Source organism: Bidens hawaiensis, unplaced genomic scaffold (genome assembly GCF_021521415.1).
Source record: "Bidens hawaiensis isolate Kalapana, Puna unplaced genomic scaffold, B.hawaiensis_p1.1 tig00018610_1, whole genome shotgun sequence".
NCBI lineage: Eukaryota > Viridiplantae > Streptophyta > Magnoliopsida > Asterales > Asteraceae > Bidens > Bidens hawaiensis.
In genome coordinates this window covers 282,036-303,983 of record NW_027492819.1, presented here as the reverse complement: position 1 = coordinate 303,983, position 21,948 = coordinate 282,036, and the positions used below count along the sequence as shown (strand labels likewise).

The 21,948-nt window shown below is 34.9% G+C and overlaps 2 protein-coding genes across 2 annotated transcripts; both read left to right on the top strand.

The window, feature by feature from the left end:
• The first annotated feature begins 10,668 nt into the window (after positions 1-10,668).
• LOC143556526 (large ribosomal subunit protein eL18y-like) lies at positions 10,669-12,524 on the top strand. The gene is made up of 4 exons (XM_077045819.1): positions 10,669-10,777; positions 10,888-11,016; positions 11,198-11,380; positions 12,322-12,524. Exons 2-4 carry the CDS (start codon positions 10,954-10,956, stop codon positions 12,478-12,480), a joined length of 405 nt encoding a protein of 134 aa, XP_076901934.1. The 5' UTR covers positions 10,669-10,777; positions 10,888-10,953; the 3' UTR covers positions 12,481-12,524.
• A 1,084-nt stretch (positions 12,525-13,608) lies between these two features.
• On the top strand, positions 13,609-16,998 carry LOC143556544 (epoxide hydrolase 1-like). The gene is made up of 3 exons (XM_077045835.1): positions 13,609-14,183; positions 15,108-15,349; positions 16,572-16,998. Exons 1-3 carry the CDS (start codon positions 13,716-13,718, stop codon positions 16,816-16,818), a joined length of 957 nt encoding a protein of 318 aa, XP_076901950.1. The 5' UTR covers positions 13,609-13,715; the 3' UTR covers positions 16,819-16,998.
• Positions 16,999-21,948: the final 4,950 nt, after the last annotated feature.

Sequence of the window (21,948 nt, the reverse complement as noted above, 5' to 3'; positions counted from 1 at the left end):
GTTTACGTTTTGCGTTTGCGTTTGCGTTTGCGTTTGTGTTTGCGTTTGCGTTACCAGATAGTGTTAAGTCAATTTATATATCAATAGGTAGCTAACCTATCAACAAGTATTACTAAGTGTTCGACACCGAAGCTGACTGTTTATCAATTGCCTTGCCCCCATGTCAACCACGACTATGGTAATGGGTTAGCCAAGATTACACCCACTCGACCTACAGTCGAGTTTAGAGTTGGGTGGGGTTTGTCAAACCCAGTAGTACTACTCAACAGTGATTCGCTATTATCCAAATATTAACCAGTTCGATGTTATGAAGGACTTTGGTTGGTTTGTTTGCCACTTAGCCTTACAAGTGATATATAAAAACTAAACAAAATCTACAGCGTTGGAGTATGTTATCTCCCCCAAATAAAAGCTTTTAAAAAGAGTAAAAAGGGGACGTGAAACTCACTGTTTGCGAAGAATTCAAAAACAAATCCGAGAGATGCGCGTCAAAGAAAATCCTCACTAGTGCTCTAAAACAAAAATGAGATTCTCTAAGTATTTAAACTACTATTGAGTCTCTAGACTCGGCAAATAATACCTATGCATGAGATACGTTTCGTGTTTCGTTTGTAAATTATGTGTGACTCGACAAACACATTGGTGACACGTTACATGTGTATACAACTACTTAAGCATCAAATACTAACATTGTACATTACTAGTAAATTATCTCCCCACAATGGCAATTTAGTCAAAACATGGCAATTATCTATTAACAAACACGTTTCATGTATTTTCACATAGTTCAGCAGCTAGTTTTATCAAGACAGATTTCTACTTGAAAGATTACTCTATTCAACAGATCATAACATATCAATTAATTCACCAAAAATCGTCACAAAAGCACACATGAGTTAGGTTTCCATAACTATTTTTATTGTATTTTTATTCCACATAGTTTTCTCACAAAGACCAAAACATTACAGTAAACTCACAGCAGTCAAAATCGTGCGCAACAGAATGATATTTGTTATTCCCGTTAAATGGTAAATTCAATTAATGCAAGAACAATTGGGTTAGATTCTTAACTCAATATATTAACTTCCAGAAGTGGAACTAACCCATTTGGTCTTGTAGTTTATGATATATGATAATTTCAAAACAGCCTAACAGCAGGTCTCCCAAATCAGCCTTGCACAACAGTTTTGTAAAATAATAAAAACAAACTTTTATACATTCAAAAATTACAAACTCGGACTTTTCAGAAACTAGACTCGACCTAGTATATTATAGAATCAACAATCGCATCAAAACATAACATTAACATCGAGTTATAGTCATCCAAACACGAAATAAATAATCTGTCGAGCATTAGTTTTCATCAAAACTCAATAAACAATTAACCTATGAACTAACAATCATGCATGTAACCCTAAATCATCAACAAACAACATATTTAACACTTAGGGTTTATGTTTACAGGTTTAATCATAAAACAAAATGATAGAATAAATTAGATATGAAGCTTATTTACCTAGTTATCACCTTGGATCCTTCAACAACCTTGTAAACAACTTGTATGTGTATGTGTGTGTGTGGTAATCGGCCGAGAATGGTGAAAGGGGGAGGGGCTGCTGCCGTCGTGTAGGGGAGAGGGAGAGAGTGGGATTAGGGTTGGGTGATTATGTTGTTTATATATTTATTAAATATAATACATGTTACAAATCGACCCCTAAACTTCAAGTGAACTTAATTCTAGCATAACTAGTTTATAATATCCATAATAAGAGGTTATACTATGCAAGCACACAATCATATGTCAACATAACACATATTTATACCGAGCACTTGTTTATATTATATATTGTTTGTTCACCAACGGTTTGAGTCGACTCGTGTGTGTCTCGGTGGAATTCCGAAAGACTACTTGTGTAGTGATTGTCATGCGTCATCTAAACCCTAGTTTAAATGTAATGAGATTTGCGTTACAGTTCATGTGATCTTAAGTTTGAAATAACAGAGTTCGGATTAACAGAGTTAACCTAAAATTGACGAGTGTCACATTATTCCTATGTTGAAAGAATTTTCGTCCGGAAAATTTGAGTCAAGTCGCGATGGGTGTCTGAAAAAGCAAGAAAAATTTTTAGTTTGTCATACCACGTGTCACCACCGCATAAGGCGGCGTATTATTACGGCGCCGCGGTACGCGACGGGTCCTAAGGAACCCATCGCGTACCGCGTTGGGGACAAAAATTGGCTATAAAAGGGGGTTGACGGGCATGAGCTCAAATCATCCCAAAAACACCTTCCTATACACACACATAGCATTGGAAAGCGTGCCCTATCGCCGTAGCAAGCCGACGTGTTGTTTTCTCGTAATTCGTGCAAGAAACGAAGTTATAATCACGTAGTAATCACATAAGCGAGTAGATCAAAATCTTGCCTTTTTCTTATTATCAATCTAAGCATCCGAATTAAGGTAGGAGTTATGTTTAAGTTATTTGAATTATAGCTTAGACTATCAATCGAGGCTATGGCCTTTAACCTTGATCGTATTTTACAAACATTCATTCACAATCAAGTTTTCATAAACGTTACTTCATGTCGAAGTAATGTTAAACGAAAGATATATTTTGACGGGCATGTAGTAACTGGAAGGGGGATATCACCAGTAGTAAGTTTCTTGCATAAGGAAAAGTAATTCGCATAAATCCCAATCAACCGAGGGACCCGTTTACTTACCTGGAGAAACTTACCAACGTGATAAAACCTATTAGGCCAAAGCATGTTATATCAAACGTCACATAAAACAAGTGTTTTCATTCAAAATCAATGATAAACGATTTCAAGGTTAAGCTTACAATCATAGCTTAACATCATTCAAAACATTCATATGAACCTGTTTATGTATAGGTTAAGTATCATTCACAATCAATCAATCAGTCAAGGTTTCCAACACCGACGATACAGGTGAATACATTCAAACCTTTTCAATCAGTCAAAACATATTTATACTCAATGAGACGAACAGGTGTTTGTCTTAACGAGTCAATCAATGTCTACATGAGATCGAGTAATCTCTAAAACGTTATAATACAAAGTAGAGTATAATATCAACTCATACCGAATACGCATGTGTATGGATCCAAACATAACTGTTAAAGCTCAATCAATCAATCAATCAAAGGCAATGAAGCCACGAGCTTAAACGGTCATGACCAGTTCTCAGTTTAGGGCCGTTTGGCTCGGGGAATACCATTGTGTGTAGGGCAGTGGTACATATACCGGAAGTAGAAATGCTTCCGCTGAGATTGTCAAGAAAACTATATTTGTATTGTAATCGTCATTCAAAATGTTTTATTGAGTCATACGTGTTCACCAGCATATAGCTGACGTATTTTTCCAACCCATTGCAGGTAATTAAGCATAAGTAGCATTAACAAGGATTGGATTCTTAATGAAGATAGAAGCGCGTACAAGATGGCTCCGTTTTTATATAAAATCCTTGTAATATGAAAACATATATTTTGTAAACCAAAACTCGGGTATTTAATTCCCGAGTAAATTTTCAATGTAAATTAATATTATATTCAACCTAAAGTGTTCCGCTAAAATTAACCCATAAACTCTAATATATTTACAAAACAGGTACCAACTTGTGGTCACACGCCTAGGCCCTAAGTCAGGGTGTGACATATACCATCATTGGTAATTCCATTATTAGGTGATATCAATTGTTATCGATTTTATTGGTAATTGTTCCAGTTACTAACCAAAATATAATTTCTTATTTTACCAGTCATTTTTTCTGGTTAGTAATCAACTGTTATATGTTGATATCAATTTCAGGTTATAACTCCCAATTTGGTTGAATAGTTAATGCCATTGATGGAGTATTTGCTGCAAAAATGGCTTTGATTGAGTGTTGATGTTATTTTACGACTATTATTGTATTTATGTATTCTACACAATTCATGTAATTTAATTGATTTAGACATCATCAAAATTCTATCGTTGTTGGTCAAATCCATTTAATATATTTCCAGAATTTTGATTCTTTGTCAAATTCGATTTTATATATTTCCATGATTTTAATTACATAAATACAATAATAAAGTTTCCATGATTTTCACTTATTTCCACGTTTCCATGATTTTCATTATTGGTCAAATTCTACTTAAAAATTTCTTCAAAAGTTTCCTGTATTAAGTGAAGTTATTAATTTTTATTTGGTTAGTTTCATATGATGACCATTATTAAATGAAAAATGTAATGACCATTTTAGTTCACGTAAATCATTGCAAATGAAATTACCTTTAATTCAATTTATGACAGTTGATTTTTGTATAAAGATATTTTAGGTAATTAATTAATTTACAATTTGATTTCCGTTTACTTAATTGTGAAAGTTAAATTAAATTACTTAATTGTGGAAGTCAAATTAAATTATTAACGTTGTCCAAAACACCCGGGTAATTATGAAAGTAAAATTAAATTATATAAACTCAAAATTATTTTAATTCACACTAATATTATTGCTACAAAGATTTTTGTATTTTAATAATGATTTCAAATATTATGATAACTAATTATCATTTGACCAAAATGTATTTTAATATAATATCAACATTAATGATATTATATTTTGCCAACTTTAAAACCATTTATACTTTCTATATATGTAATTAGTTTGAATTTAAGTTTTTGCAATATATGTTGTCCACTAATTAATTTATTAGTTATGACGTTTATTTAAAATCAATTTTGGAGGACATTTATGACAAAATTAGATGTTTTACTTTTTCAATAATTCTTAAAGCGGATTTTTCAACGTTTACGTATTACATATAATAATTTTCAATTTTATTATATTTTCATTCGTAGAGAAAGTTTGTCTCAAATTCCTAAGGATCAGCTGTCAATCGTGTGTTTATTGACGACTATATGTTTGAATTTGAAGATTACAAAAACGAGTATCATAAAAAACTATGATAGTCATTTATTATATATATATATATATATTGTTTATATTTGTCGTCAGTTATACAAATAAAATTTTTGTCATGTGTAGCTTGTTTGGATTGCTAAACGACAATCAAGCTCACGTTCAGAGGCCAATCACTTCCAAAATATGTATAAGACAATACATTTTTATGTTGATTTCATTAGAGTATTATGTTTTAATTAACATATGTGTTATATGTACTAAGGGTGGCAAACCCAACCCAAATGGGTTGTTTTGGGTCAAGATGGATAAACATTAAAAGTAAAATGGGTTATGATAGATCATAAAAATTCTACAAGTGGGCCAGGATGGGTTGGAAATATACAAGTGAGTTTCATTTATAGGTTAAAATGGGTCAAAATAAAATATCCATGTTATCCAAAATTTATCTATTTCAAAATACCCAAACTATCATGTGCGAAACAAAACTCATCTGAAACCCAAAAAACGATCAAAACGAAACAAAAACCCCGAACTGACTAAAACGAAACAAAAATGAAACTGAACCGAAATAGAAAAACGACCAAAACGAAACAAAAAAACGAAATGAAACCGAAAAAATAACAAAATCGAAACAAAAAAAAGCGAAATCAACCGAAAAGCTAACCAAAACTAAACAAAACCACCGAATCGACCAAACCGAAACAAAACTGAATCGAAATAGAAAACCGACCAAAACGAAACAAAAAAAACGATATGAAACCGAAAATTTGACCAAAACGAAACAAAATAAAAAAGCGAAATGCAACTGAAAAGCGGACCAAAACAAAACAAAAACACCGAACCGACCAAAACGAAACAAAAAACTGTAAGGCCCCGAACCCGGTAGCCTTACTTTAGCGTCGGATTTACTCATAAACACAGTTCTTACAAATCAGAGTTCATTAAAACTTTCGCGGAATATAAAAACTTTCATGAAACGTTACAACAATCCAAAACTTGCCTTAATTAAACATTCTTGTCTTTCAAAATAAACGTCAATTACATTAAAACATCTTGAGTCTTCAAATGCCAGTCTCCTATTCGCCCACCATGTGCCCGCTCAAGCTAGTTGTCTCATTCTACTCACTTGCGTGCATACTAAAAGTCAGCTACGCTGAGTGAGTTCTAGTTAATCGGACGCCATACAATACATACACATACATACATATCCGAAGATAGATATCCATACCTAACTAGTTACCCTTCTGTTCTACATACATACTTACTACCATACATACATACATATCTACAATCACTAACCTCAGTCTACCGAGAGTACGTTCATAGTCCGCCGTCTATACCTGTACTCAAGGTCATGAACACGTAAAAGGTCCGCAGTCCTTACCTATGTTCACCATTTATGGTACGTTCAAGGTCCGCAGTCCTTCCCTATACCATCCTACATCCACAACACGTACAAGGTCCACAGTCCTTCCCTATGTTGCAACCTAAACCATAGCACGTACGAGGTCCGCAGTCCTCACCTATGCTACCACAATACAAATACAGCACGTATAAGGTCCACAGTCCTTTCCTATGCTGATGCCTATCTATAATACGTATAAGGTCCGCAGTCCTTAACTACGTTGTCGTCTATTATCTGTAACACGTATAAGGCCCACCGTCCCTATCTACGTTTACATCTATCATCTACTTTACGTATAAGGCCCGCAGTCCTTAACTACGTTGTCGTCTATTATCTGTAACACGTATAAGGCCCACCGTCCCTATCTACGTTTACATCTATCATCTACATTACGTATAAGGCCCGCAGTCCATAACTACGCCATCACCAGCCGAGTCTATGTCCGACAAAAGCTAGAGGGATTTGCCATCCTAACTTACTATGTCGAACGTAGAACTCACATACCATTCGTGTACCTGTATACACATACTTCACATATACAATAATTACATTATAGCATAAGAACACTCTAGGCGTTCTTTACATAATTCATTTAACAATCATACCTCTTGTCGATACGTGCAATATCCGAAGATCGTTCACGCCCCGACAAGTATTCATTGTAATGTTCATACATCTTCGATATATAATATTCGTACCTTTATTTTTGACCTGACAGTACGCGCAATATCCGAAGATCGTTCGCGTACCGACAAGCAATCATTCATATCCATCACATATATCACATATGGCATACACTTATCACTTAGGATAAATGTATTAACAACACATCGAGTATGCACACAGCCCCGAAAACATAACACATAAATGGGGCTAGAAACTCACCTGAATCCTGTTACGCTCTCCGTTAATCGTTATTCCTTTCTTGAGCTGTGCACGGCTAACTGTATAATATTTACATGTATCAATTAACTACTACTACTCATGTTGTATTTCTATCTTTATACAACCCACAACGAACGGGGGTCCGGGGGCAGCGCCCCTGGCAGTGGGGTCTAGGGGCGGCAGCCCCTAGCAGGGTCCAAGGGGCAGAGCCCCTGGCTGGGGTCGAAGTTAAACTGTCTTAACACATTTTCCATTAGGTTTTTAATTTATTTTCTAATCGAACTTGACTTTAGGCGAAGTTAAACCTTAGGCGAACTTAGCTTTAGGCGAAGTTAAACCTTATGCGAACTTAGCTTTAGGCGAAGTTAAACTTTGAAGGCGAATTTACCAGTTTGCAGGCGAAGTTATCAGTTTGCAGGCGAAGTTGCCCAGTTCGCAGGCGAAGTTGCCCAGTTCGCAGGCGAAGTTGCCCAGTTCAGCTACGGGTTTGGTTTTTATCAAGCATTTTGGCGATTTTAATACCCTTGTTATGGTTCGACATCACCCACTAACGTTCCCTAACCATTTCGTTCGTATATATATCCCGTATATACTATAAAGCTTGGATCTTTAAGCTTAAGGACATTCAATAAAACATAAACTTTAAAGGTCAAGAACATACCTTTTGTGCTCATTTGGATCTCTTTTAACTTGTTTAATCACAACTAATCGTTTACTCTCTCTCGGATCTTGCCCGTTTCTCTCCCTCGGCCGCCGGCCGTATATGGCGGTGTGTGGTGTGTGTGTGTTTTGGAGTGTGTAGAGATTATGATGGAAATGAAATGAGGGTTTTGGGTTTTAGGTTGGTTTAGGGGATATTTATATCCCTTAAAGCCCATGGACCTAAAGCCCATTCTCATTTAACCCATCTCAATTAATCTAAATCCATGATCCGTTCTTTACTCGATATTAATTAATTAATAACGCGGAAATCACTAAACGTAACTTTCTTTATTCAACATTATAAATTTTAGGATGTTACAAAAACCAAATCGACCAAAACAAAACAAAAAAACCAAAACGAAACTGAACCGAAATAGAAAAACGACCAAAACGAAACAAAAAAAAAACGAGATGCAACTTAAACCTGACCAAAACAAAACAAAAACATTGAACCGACCAAAGCGAAACAAACAAACTGAAATGAAACTGAACCGAAATAGAAAAACGACCGAAACGAAACAAAAAAAACGAATTGAAACTGAAAAACTGACCAAAAGGAAACATAAAAAACTAAATGCAATTTAAAAACCGGACCAAAACGAATCAAAAACACCGAACCGACAAACGAAACAAAAAAACTGAAACGAAACTAAACCGAAATAGAAAAATGACCAAAACGATACAAAAAAACCGATATGAAACCGAAAAACTGACCAAAGAGAATAAAAAAAGCGAAATGCAATAAAAAAGATTACCAAAACGAAACAAGAAAACTGAAACGTAGCCGACCAAAATAAAACAAATGAATCGAAACGAAACAAAAAAAAAAAGAAATGAAACCGAAAAAACTAACTAAAACAAAACAACACTGAAACCGAAAAAACCGAGAAATCGAAACCGAAGTCATTGAAACCAAGCAGATACCGAAACCGACCGAAATGAAAAAAAACAAAACCTAACCGAAAAAAACCTCGAAAAAATCGAAATTGAACCGGAACAAAAAGTTTTTTGTTTTTTTTTTGTTTTTTTATGAACGAGGAGGATAGGGAAAACATTTTAGTTATTTTACATTTTGCATTTTTTATTTATATTTTTGAGTTATTGTTATTTTAATAGTTTTTTTGAGTATTTTTTTTAGGGGTTTTTAAAACCCTTTGTATGTCAATCTTCACTTGGGTCAAGATGGGTTAGTTTTATCAATCTTGACCTATATTCATCCTAACTCTCTATTTTAAAAATCAATCCTGACCCATACCCATCATGACCCATCACCCAAATCCAACCCAACCCACTCCTATTGCCACCTCTAATATGTACCCATTTTATAATTTATAAACATGTTTTAAATTTCATTTATATCTGAACGTCTTTGTATGTTTTTGTATTTGAATTAAAATAATAATTTAATATCTCGCAATTTATGTTAAAGTATCTTTTTTATATAAATATGACATTTGTATTTTACTAAATTTATAATATATACATGTTAATATGTTTTAAATTTTCATAAATATGACGTTAGAAATATGCTCCATCCGTATGTAACACGAACACTATCCAAGTACTGTAAAAAAACCAACACACGTTCTGTTTTACTCACAAAAATCCCTCAACAACTTTTCACACGTTAAATTACAACAACATGTTAAATTTGAAAAAAAAAATGACATAACCTATGAAAACAATTATATTATTATTATTATTATTATTATTATTATTATTATTATTATTATTGCTTACGTGTTTGAATTCAGAAATCGTTTGTGAAGGAAAACAAAGCAAACGAATAGGTGTGTTACGAGGTATGTCATATTATTTCACAAAAATGTTTTGCACAACTTGAAGAACTATAATAACTTGGCACGAGTTGCATATTATTTGCATGTTGTCAATTTTGGATGATATCTATTGCTGGTAGTTGATGCAATTTTTTTACTTTGTTTTACATGAGTAATATCCTAGTTTCTTACTATTTACTTTATGTGTCAATTATTCTAACATGCGATTATTATTTAGCTATTTGTAGTGCAATATATTGTTAAAGTTGTGATATTGCTTTCAATTGAATTCACCGGAGACTTGGAGTTAAAGGTCGCCTGAGAGGGACGGCTACAATGGAAGTCGTCGGAAAGTAAATGACAACGCAGGAGACGACAAACAACATTTAACTTTTACGACGTTTTCAGAAAAAGATAAAAAGAAGTATTGAATTACCATTTTGTTCTCCTAATATGCTTTACATGTAATATAGATTAGATAATGAACTATTTCAATTATGCTCTAAGTATGTAGTTTGAATGTTAGAATCACTTGACTCACATGTATAGTATGTAGTTTGGATGTGAGAATCACTTGCCTCACATGCTAAGTATGTATGATTCACATAAGCTTCTTTCTTTTATGTATGTATTACAAGTCAACTAACCAAAGTATGAAAATTACCTTTCATTAATGGGTCAGTAACACGTAAACTCAAAATCTAATCTCATCCATGTAATCTTATTTGTTATTCTAGTTAGCCCAACACATATAACATATAATAGAAGCCCAAAAAAGGTGGCCTACAATCCAATCTAATCTATCAACACATAATTTAGCCATTTATGGGCTTGGTGTTCATAAACCCTAACTCACTCGTTTTCTTCCACCACCGCCGCTCGCCGTCATGGTACTCTCATTACGCCGGAAACCCAACAATCTTTTTCCGTTTTCTTTAACTTTATATACTTAATAATAATAATAATAATAATTATTATTATTATTAGGGTATAGATCTTGTTGCCGGTGGAAAGAGCAAGAAGACAAAACAGAACGCTCCTCGGTCCGATGATATCTACCTTAAACTTCTCGTTAAGGTTGTTATTATAGACAATTACATTACCCTTGGTTTGTTTGTTTGTTTGTTTGTTTGCTTTCATTTTTATTGGGTTGTTTAATAAGTATTTGTGAATGAAAAATGGATCAGCTTTATCGGTTTTTGGTGAGGAGGACTGGAAGTAACTTCAATGCAGTGATTTTGAAGAGGTTGTTTATGAGCAAAGTCAACAAGCCTCCAATTTCTCTATCCAGATTGATTCGGTACATGTCGGGCAAGGTATACTTATTATTCAATTCAGTTTATGTGTTATGATATGTTTTTTGTTGTTCATGTATGATTGATAATTTGATATAGTTAATTAATAGGCATTGATGTATGTTATGAATGAATGAACTGGATTGTTTGTTATTTATATCTTGTTATGAAGTTTTGATGTTTATATATGTTGGTTTATTAGGACGATAAAATTGCTGTGGTTGTTGGCACGGTAACGGACGATGTTAGGGTTCATGAAATCCCGTGTCTCAAAGTCACTGCTTTAAGGTTTACCGAGACTGCACGTGCACGGATTGAGAAGGCCGGTGGAGAATGCTTGACCTTTGACCAGCTAGCTCTGCGAGCTCCTCTTGGCCAGAACACCGTATGTTACACCTTTCATGTTTAACCAATCAATTCATTTTAACTAAATATTCAAAATGTACAAGTTCGGTGGGCTGCGTATCGGGTTGACCGGGTCAAAACAGACCTTTTGGGTTTGATTGTATTGACTGAAACATATTTCTCCAAAATTTTGGTGTTTTTTTGTATTCGAAAAACTAGTGTCAGATTTGATGATAAAAATCAGACAATTTCAAATACAATCTGATTGTTAAACAAAATGATTTAGGGAGTTTTATGCCAATAATTTATTTGTTTGACCAGTTATGGTAATACATAACACGAATAGACTTGTTTACCTTATTGACCATTTGACCCTTTAGAGATAGTATGCAGCCTGAACCAATCCATTTTCAGTATTTTTTTTGTTTCGAAAAATGTAAAAGGCATACTTTTAGAATTTTAAAATGAAAACATAATGTATTTTTGTATAAAAAATTTAGCCTTTGCGGCTAGTTTTGTATTTAGTTTACCTAGGTGCAAACAAGCCGAGCCTGAGTTCAACCATGCTCAAATTTGGCTCATGAGTGGTTTTTTCAAGCTCGAGTTTAGCTTGTTTCTTATTTGTTAATTAATTTATATACATATACTACAATATTATACATAATAATATTTTATTTTAAAAATATTTATCTAATATTTCTAATAAAAGTTATAAAATTTAATAGGCTTGTTTTGGTTCGTGAGCGAGCTGAAACTCGAGCTTCAAAAGTGAAGCTCAGGCTCATTTGACAAGTATACTTATTTTTAGGCTCGGGCTAGGTCTTGATCTCGTGCTTAAGCTTGTTTAAGCTCAACTTGATTTGAATTTTCAGCGAACCGATCTCGAGTAGCCCACAAGCGGCTTAGTTTGTTTACATCTTTATCTGTTTTACCCGTTAGTTTTCAGTATACATGATACTATTATTTGGATGAATGGTGTAGGTTCTTGTAAGAGGTCCAAAGAATTCCCGTGAAGCGGTTAAACATTTTGGAAAGGGTCCGGGTGTGCCACATAGTCATACGAAGCCGTATGTGCGGTCGAAAGGAAGGAAGTTTGAGAAGGCTAGAGGAAGAAGAAACAGCAGAGGGTTTAGAAACTAAGCATTTTCAAATACTTTTATATTGCTGTTTGAAGCTTGAATCAGAAATTTGCTATTAGAATCTTTCTTGTGGCATGGTGTTTATGAATTCTATATTATATATTGTGATTGCTTTGTCATTTCACTATAATGTTTTTTCTTAATTGCTGAAAGAGTTTTTTAATGCTGTGTCTATTTTCTGTTACTTTTTATGAATAAATCACTCGACGTTTAATCCGATGGGGTCTTTTAGTTTAATCGACGATAACAAAAAGGCATGTTTTGCTACAGGAAACCAACACAAATTTGGTCGGTGTCGACGGCATCAACACTTAACCGTAAAAATAGATGGCGGTTGTTATCGACGGTACCAACGCTAAATTATAGGCTAAAACTAAATTTAACAAAATAGAAAAAGAAATTTAAAATGAAACTAATGTACTACTAATTCATCTGATCATCTTCATTCCACACTAAGAACCGCACTACACCAAGCTAATAATAACAATTAGGGTTGTCACATTTACCTGAAATCCAACCTGAAAAAACCCGTACCCGAACTAGAACTAACCCGACATGAAGAACCCAAACCCGAGAAAAGACTAACCCGAACCCGAACCGAAGTAATTCGGGTTGGTTCTCGGGTTTGATTTATAAGTTTCGGTTTAACCCGAATAAATTTTTAATTTTGAAATTAAATTGTTTTTAGGGTATAATATGCTAAGTTTTAACGACTAAAGTTATCAGAACTTGGCTCTAATCGACTGTTGTCATTCTAACTATTTTGAATCGATTATTTATTATTAATTTATGTTTTTCGTTTATTACTAATAGCAACCGAAATCGAACAACCAAATTATGCCCGACTGAATACGATTATGGTACGAGTTGGTTTTTCTCTTTTGAATTGTTTTATTAAGTTATGTTTTTTTGTTATTTGATTATCTACGTTATAAGCAAATAAGAATATGTTGTTTTAATTTTAGCATCGTAGTTTTTAAATTTTTTTGTTTTTGTGTTTTTTTAAAGGATACTCGAAAGCCGATTATCCAAACCCGAACCCGAAAAACCCGAAACCCAAATAACAAACCCGAACAATGTGTTTCACATGAAATGCATCGCTTTAAATAAAATTGAATAGAAGTACTAGTAGCGTTGATTATTAATATTGTCCAACCGGCCGGTTTGTTTCCACATCCCGACTAACACACACACTCACACCCATCTCTTCCACCGTCACCGGAAAACAACAACAACATGGACACCATACAACACAGCAACATCCTAGTCAACGGCATAACCATGCACGTGGCCCAAATCCCCAACCAGGGCCCACCAGTCCTCTTCCTCCACGGCTTCCCTGAACTCTGGTACTCATGGCGCCACCAGATGGTCCACCTCTCCGCCTTAGGCTACCGCACCATCGCCCCAGACCTCCGCGGCTACGGCGGCACCGACGCCCCTCCCTCCGCCGCAGACTACACCGTCTTCCACGTCGTCGGTGACCTCGTGTGCCTCCTGGATGCACTGGCTATCCAACAGGTCTTCCTGGTTGCCCATGACTGGGGCGCCGTTATTGCCTGGAACTTTTGCTTGTTACGCCCTGACAGAATTAAGGCCTTGGTGAATATGAGTGTCGTCTTTAGTCCCAGGCATCCCCTTCGAAAGCCGATTGAGTCGATGCGTGTCATGTTTGGAGATGATTATTATATATGCAGATTCCAGGTCTTCTTTAATCATTTGTGAATTATGATTTCGGTTAATATTTTCCGGTTGGTGGGGGTAGGGACTAGCGATTAATCGTGAATAGTCAGTAGCGATTAATCCGCAACTAGTAGGTAGGGGGTAACAACTATCAATTAATCGGGAATTTTGTGATAGTTTTTAGGAAAAATGTGAGTTTTCCGGCCAAAAACATTTTCCAAGCGACCTGCAACTAATGGTGTTACCGTGTTAGAATTCTATTAGTCACGGACTGTTAGGAACACATACGTTAAACGTTGGGACCGTCAACTGTCAATTCGTTAGTTGGGACCGACAGTGACAAAAATGCAATAGTTGGGATTAATAAAAACCAATATACCTTCTTAATCAATTAAGAGTATCTTGACACAATTTCTACAAAACTTATGGTATGAACATAACATCATACAAACCCACCTACCCATAATTTGTTTCATGTTAGATTCTCTATGTGGTCACTTAACCTTTATGTATTTTTAATTTCCCTAACGCCATCTTCTTCATTGCTTTCATACTTAGTTTGCATACTTGTTAATTGTTATGAGTTGTTCCTTTTACCTTTTTACTTTGTTGGTGACTTGGTATACTGAAACCATTTATATAATTAGTGTGAGGATTAATTAAATACGAATAACATTTATTGTGTAAAGTATACGGATTTACAAAGTGAAGAAAAATCCACGAGGTGGCATTTTCGTAACTGCTTAATTGTTATTACCTTAGTTCATTTGGTTGCGAGTATTTTGTTGCAGAGTAATAATAATTACTAACAAAATAACATTTATTGTGTAAAATATACGTATTTTGTCGCACGTTTTTTTCTCTTTGCTTTGTACAGTTTACATGATAAAAGTGATTTGTATCTAATTTTACCCCGATATAATTATATGAACTGATAATATGCAGCAACCTGGTGAAGCAGAAGAAGAATTTGCTCGCGTGGACACTGCATTAGTCATTAAAAAGTTTCTTGCATCTCGGAACCCGGGCCTACTACTTGTCCCTAAAGAAGTCGGGCTCGGGGGTAACCCAAATGCTAAAATCCCACTTCCTTCTTGGTTATCAGAAGACGATGTTAATTATTTTGCCAACACGTTCAAGCGAACGGGTTTTACTGGTGGATTGAATTATTATCGGGCCATGGATCTGTAAGTCATCTTTTCATGTTCTTAGTGGGTTCATGTTGCACCTTATGTTTAAGAGATGTGGAAATTTCGACCCGTTTATTGTTGGGTCACTTTAACCGAACAAACAACGGACACGAATAGTTAAACGAACGGGGTTTTCTTGATCGTGTGCAATCACTTATAAAATAAGCATGTTTGTTTCTGTTCGTATGTTAACATAAACGAACAGACAAAAACGAATCTAAATGAAGAACGTTAACAAATATAAATGAATGAACGAGCCGGACCACTCGCAATCTACTCAAGCTCAGATCGTTAAAAGGCTCGAAACGAGCCGAGCGCTTTTGAGCTCGAGCCCGAGCCTCAAATAAAGCTCGTTTAGTTATCAAGCTCGAGTCTTGTATGGGAAGCTTGTTTAGACTTGTCGAGTTTTAACGAGCCTTGTGTGTGCTTTAGCATTACCTCTTTAAGACTTCTATGTATTAGTTTTACATTACCTAGTCAAGTTCAAGCCGAGCTTTGGCTCATTTATGGTATCATACGAGCTTAGCCTCGTTTAAAGTTTTTCTCAATATAAAAAATAATAAAAAACGTATATAAGTTAATTAATAAATAATAAACGAACCAAGCCCAAGCTTTAAAAAACAATTAACTAGCCGAGCTCGAGATTGAGCCCTCATAAGTCAAAATGAGCTGAGCTCAAGCTTGGTTCGGCTCGGTTCGTTTACACCCTTAGTCATGTCCGTTCGTTTATTTAAATGAACAAAAGTTTTATTCATGTCCGTTCATTTAACTAAATGAACATTTTTTTATATTCATGTTCAGCCGCTTGCTACATAAACGAACTTCCCGCCAATTGGTTCACGAACTGTTCAATGAACATCAGGCCTAGGTCATACAAGTTGAAAGTCAACCCAAGTCTGTTTTTTTAAGCACACAACCTTTTTATATATATTTTGGGTATTACTGTAAAATATAATATTGGTCATTATATTTTCATATTAATGTACCAACTTAATGATTAAACTTACACTTTTAATATGACAGTAATATGAATTTTATTAGTTCCCTTATTATTTTGGTACTTATGTTACCTGCATTATAAGTCTATAAATAGGGGATTAGTGTTAAGTAGACTAGTAGAGTATGATAGTTGAATTGAATATTATTATGGTAATAATGTTATTACCCTGTTATATTATTCATTTCATAGTTTATATTATCTTGTGTGTAATTGTTGTAGAAACTGGGAGTTGACCGCAGCGTGGACCGGTGAGCAAATTAAAGTACCGGTTAAGTTTATTGTAGGGGACTTGGATATTACTTATAACACCCCCGGTGTGAAGGATTTTATTCACAAAGGAGGGTTTAAAAAACATGTTCCTTTCTTGCAAGAACTTGTGATAATGGAAGGAGTTGCTCATTTTATCAACCAAGAAAAGCCCCAAGAAGTTAATGAGCACGTATATGATTTCATCAAGAAGTTTTGAGTTATTATGTTATTTTAGTTTGGTCCGGTTAAAACGGAAGTTGTACTCAATAGCGGGTGTTTAGGACGTGTATTATAGTTTGTTCTCGGTATCGCCACTGATCAGGTGGAATAATGTATGTTAACTTGCTATTAATTGCTTATAATGTAATGAAAGATTGCGTATAAGTTGTTTTGAGAACATGGTGTTTTTTAGCAATCAATGAATCCATGAAAGATTGCATCAGTTTATTTTTTCTTAACGACTAACACTTGGCTAAAACCCTTGGAAAACTCTCATGGCGCTTCATCCAGGCTTAAACACAGGAATATGACATATGAGTGGGATTCAAAACCGCAACAGCAAACCCTAAGTGGAAATAGCAAGATTGCATCGGTGTAACTTAAGCTTAACAATCATTGAAGAAACACTAAGTGACCCCGGCAGATTACGGATAATCTTAGGGTCAAGTAGACGTTTCCCACGAGGGTTAGGTCCGGCAAAGATGGTTATTCTTCTGATGACCTGCAAAACAGACACCGTGAGCTCGTCACTGAGAAGGGGGGTACCTCCTTGTGACCACCCTCCCGCGTGAGAATCAGACTAGATTGCTCTGAATATAAATGTATATTAAGAGAAATAGCTAGAGCAGATAAGATATGTGATGGTATAAGATAGTATATGATACCGTTCCAAGGTGTTGGAGTATTTATAGCCGAAGGTAGGTTTCCAAGCAGGTACAGCCAGCTGTATAATATTCCTTTTCTACCAACTGTGGGCTACGCACGTGCCATGCTGGTGGTTGGTGGGTAGGCAGCGGCTGATAGTGACATGGCCGGCTGTGTACTATTCCTTTTCCACCAACTATAGGCTATGTACGTGCCACGACAAGGGTTGGTGAGTAGGCAGCGGCTGATAGTGACATTTTGTACTAGAGCGTGCTCCTCGTCGTACTGTTGTCAGTGAGCTGTCACCCTGTGATTGGTTCATGGGCTGCTTTGGTCAGATCTTGTCTATTTTGTCCATACCTTGGCATGTATAGTACAAAAGATCCTCCAGAAGCGTACGGACTGGCTCATTTGGGCGGGAGTATTCCCGCCTTGCTCATTCCTTCTTCAGGTGACATTACTGAATTATTGAGAGTTAGTGCCTTGTGCGTGTAGCCTTGCTATTAGTGCGGGTAGCCTTCCCTGATGGCTTGTATCCGCAGCTGCGGGAACAGGCAGGGTACTTCACCATTGGGAGGCTTTTCCTGCGGGAACAGCTGGCGTACTGCGCGTAAGGTCTTCATCTCTCTGAGCATGGTGGGTCCTGCGGAACCAGTTGGTCTTTGCGCAGACGTCCCTCTTCAAGGTGAGTCTTGCGGGTCTAACTGGGCCCTGCTGGGACCTACCTCTTCAATCATGAATATGTGAAACTGTGAAAGATTGCATATAAATTGTTCAATAAGAGGGTGGACCCGCTATCTGTTATTATTGATGAATTGATGTGTGTGGTCACTGGTACCCAAACTTGTATACTAACTAAAATGCAAAAGATAATGTTAGACACAAGACCCTACATTTTAACGGCTTAAAGCCTTAGCTTTTTCCTTGATAGATATGAATCGACCCTATTCAAGACTAGGGTTCTAGACGCACCGCGCAACGAGTCTTCATTGAAATGTTCATGAACTATTCGACGGGAAATTTACTTACGTTTGTTCTTTAGTAAATGGACGAAGATGAACAAGAAATTGTTTAGCAAATGAACGCAGATGAACATGAACAATGATCATGTTCGTTCGATTGTGTTCGTGAACATTCAATAATATGTTAATCTATGCATGTTTATTTATGCTTGATCATTAAAGGTTTTTTATGTTTTTATTTTTTAAACTATAGTTTATTACGTCAATACATTTTCAAATAATTATGTTAAGTACTTAACCTCATGTATATTTTGGGTGATTAAGTTAATTGTTGAGAAAAAGAATGTTGAGTTTTTTTTTATTTTCAATTTAATATGTGTCTGTCTTTGTTCGTTTATGAACTTAGCAAACAAACATGAACAAAGTTAATTCCTTAATGAATGAGCACGAACAAGAAGCCATGTTTGGTTTTGTGTTCATGAGCCGTTTGTTTGTTTGATAAATGATTAGCGAATGAACATGAACAAGTTAACATTCGCTTATGTTCATTTGCAACCCTATTTGAAAATACTGCTTTCACCCGTTAGTATGTTATAGTGATATCACTGTTCGACGCCAAATCGTCAACTGCCCTAATGCCGCACTTCTTGAAATACATATATAGGAATAAAGATGATAATAATAATTATAAGCAAATAAAATATATAACCACGATACATTTCACTTCAAAGACAGACATATGATGCATGAGTAAGACATGGTCCAACATTGTGGTAAGTGGTAACATAATGTAAGGTCATTTTATGTCGATCGAAATGACATTCCTTTTTGTGCATTATACATCATATTATTATTATTCTCTCTCTGGGAAAAGGTGAAAGAGGTATGGGGTTAATAACCATGTGACTTATGGCTACATGACCCAAACTCATGTGGCTTGACCCAAACCCATGTGGCTTAGCAAAACACCAAGGTCCATAGCCATGTGGATTTTTGAAAGGCGTAGGGCTCTATGCATGCAACCCATCAAAGGCTTCTTGACCTCTAGCATCTTATAACCCGTTTGTAATTAGTCAATCTTTTGTAACCTTTTTAGAGTTAATTGGTTTTCAAGATGCATTCTTTCGTATATTTTGTATGTACTGAACAAGTGCTTCTAAACACTACCCTTATATATGTACATACTTGCGCGTGTAGGCGCGAGTGCGATTAGTGTCATTTTGGCTCGGTTCCAAATCAAAATATTTTTAGAGCGTTCTAAACCCATTCTCATCCGTATCTTTAAAGTTTAAGAAAATCGCTTAAAAACACTACTCAGTTCATTCTCATCTCCGTAACTAGGGAAACCTAAAGTGAACCCCTATATTTAGGGATACACTATTCATTAGTTCCCAATTTCATACAACTTATTAAATGATGACATGTAAACATATTAGTTATATCAAAGGGACATAAAGAAAATAGAGGATATGGATGAAGAATGAGATGCCACTACGAAAGTTTTTTTAAATGAAAGATAGATTTAGGAAATTATCGTTTTTAGTTAGATTACAAGGATAACAATATAAAAAATGGATTGTGAATGCGTAGATGTTCTCTTTTTAGGGTGAACTATATTAAACTAAAAGTGATGTAATTGCGCAGAATGCTAAATAAGGATGACAATGAGTTAGGCTTGAGACATGTTTAGATAATCTCAACCTCATATTTGATTACAAAATTTTATCTAACACATGTCGAGTTTCTATAAGGTATTGGGCAAAGCCCACGAGTTTCCGGTATACATATTAGTTTCTCAAAGATACACATAGAGTACACCTTACCCAAAACACATTAAGTGCCAATTGAGCTTTTATAAAATATTACTATTCAATTACATTGGGTAACTATTAATCAATTAAAAAAATAATTGTCAAACAAATGGGGCTATATTATTGGGAACCGAGTTGGCTACTACATATTACAAATCTCATACACTGTAAAATTTTCTAAAATAACCTCAAATATGACTCAAATATTTATGATTTTCCTTATTAAATTCGGGTTTCATTAACGATACCTATTGCTAAATAACTTTTTCATCAAACATTTTAACCTCGGTACGTGTGTGTTCTTTTTTCCGATTGGTGACAACGGTAGCCAATCATTTTTCTCATTTTTGTAACTTTTTCCTTTTAATTATTCAAAAGCAGGACTATTATTGTTTTAAAAAATATAATGTATAGATATATTATTTATATATACACACGTGTGAGTGTGTGTAATATTATAGAACCATTATAAAGTCAATTACAGTTAAAATATTAGTTTGACTTGAACGGATGACAATTAATCAAGTTTAATTTTCTTGAATGCTTCCACGAGTATAAACAAGCTGAGACAAACCTAAGTTCGCCTGAACTCGAGTTCTGCTCATTCAACTTAATAGAGTTTCGGCTTTAGCTTGGTTTGTTTCAATCTCTAAGTCTAAGCTTAAACTTGTATACCTTATTTAACCTCTCGGGTGAGCTTGGTATTTGAATCTCGGGTTCAAACTCAATAAACCTAGTTTGCTTTCGGTTTTTCAGGGAAATGAAATCGAATAGCTCACACCTAACCACAACGTCTTTTTTTCTTTGGAATAGGCAAGAGTAAAGAAGTACTATATGTTTTAATAATATATAAAATGTAGCCATGAATATGGTGGGGGTATGATTTGAGAGATAAGATGATGAAGCAGTAATAACACATGGGGTATCATTCATATGTCACATTCCCATTCCCATTCCCATTCCCATTCCAGACACCATACCTCCCGTCTTTTTATGACAATTGTCATCCCTTTATCTATCTACTCTTGACTTCATTCAATGCCCTTTGTTTTTATGTTCTCTGTTTTTTATTTTTCAATTTTAAATAATGCACGGGTAAATGTAAATTCTTGTTAAACAACTTAACTAAATTCTGTTTGTTAAAAGAAATCCACGTTTTATAATTGTTTTTATAATATTACTTGTTTTGTTTATCCATTTTCACAAAACGATGGTCAATGTTTCATTTAACTAACAACCACATAACAGAACACCTTAAAGAGTAACAGTGGCTTTTTAAAACTTGAAATATTGAAATGCTCACGTGACTTGAGAGGCTGAAGATAGAGTATTATAACTACACATTATCTAAGTTAAAACCAACATGGGTAGAAAACTCAATACAAATGTATATATAAGTTTGACTTTAATTCACTTAGAACCTGTTTTTATTAATTCCTGTGTTATGGTAATATTTTAAAATATAAGTACACACTTATTAATAATGTTAATTGTTTAAATAATGCATTATTCTCGTAAACTAAAGTCAAAATTTTCAAAATTTCTTCGTAGGGTGGTGTGGGAGGGCTTTGGGTATTGAACACGAGAAAAGTTATCTGGGCCTCTTATAGGATTTTCATATTAAATGATTATTTATAATTTAATGAGATATTATAATCGTTTAAGGGTTATGCGGGTTTAGTGAGACCAATATTCGTGAATTCGAATCAA

What these genes read in the sequence shown, in the direction of transcription:
- LOC143556526 (XM_077045819.1), top strand. Translation starts at nt 10,954, where the DNA reads ATGAGCAAAGTCAACAAGCCTCCAATTTCTCTATCCAGATTGATTCGG. An exon ending in TTCGGTACATGTCGGGCAAG is followed by an intron (nt 11,017 to 11,197) that starts GTATACTTATTA and finishes TTGGTTTATTAG; the next exon opens with GACGATAAAATTGCTGTGGT. An exon ending in CTCCTCTTGGCCAGAACACC is followed by an intron (nt 11,381 to 12,321) that starts GTATGTTACACC and finishes TGAATGGTGTAG; the next exon opens with GTTCTTGTAAGAGGTCCAAA.
- LOC143556544 (XM_077045835.1), top strand. Translation starts at nt 13,716, where the DNA reads ATGGACACCATACAACACAGCAACATCCTAGTCAACGGCATAACCATG. An exon ending in ATTATATATGCAGATTCCAG is followed by an intron (nt 14,184 to 15,107) that starts GTCTTCTTTAAT and finishes GATAATATGCAG; the next exon opens with CAACCTGGTGAAGCAGAAGA. An exon ending in TATTATCGGGCCATGGATCT is followed by an intron (nt 15,350 to 16,571) that starts GTAAGTCATCTT and finishes TAATTGTTGTAG; the next exon opens with AAACTGGGAGTTGACCGCAG.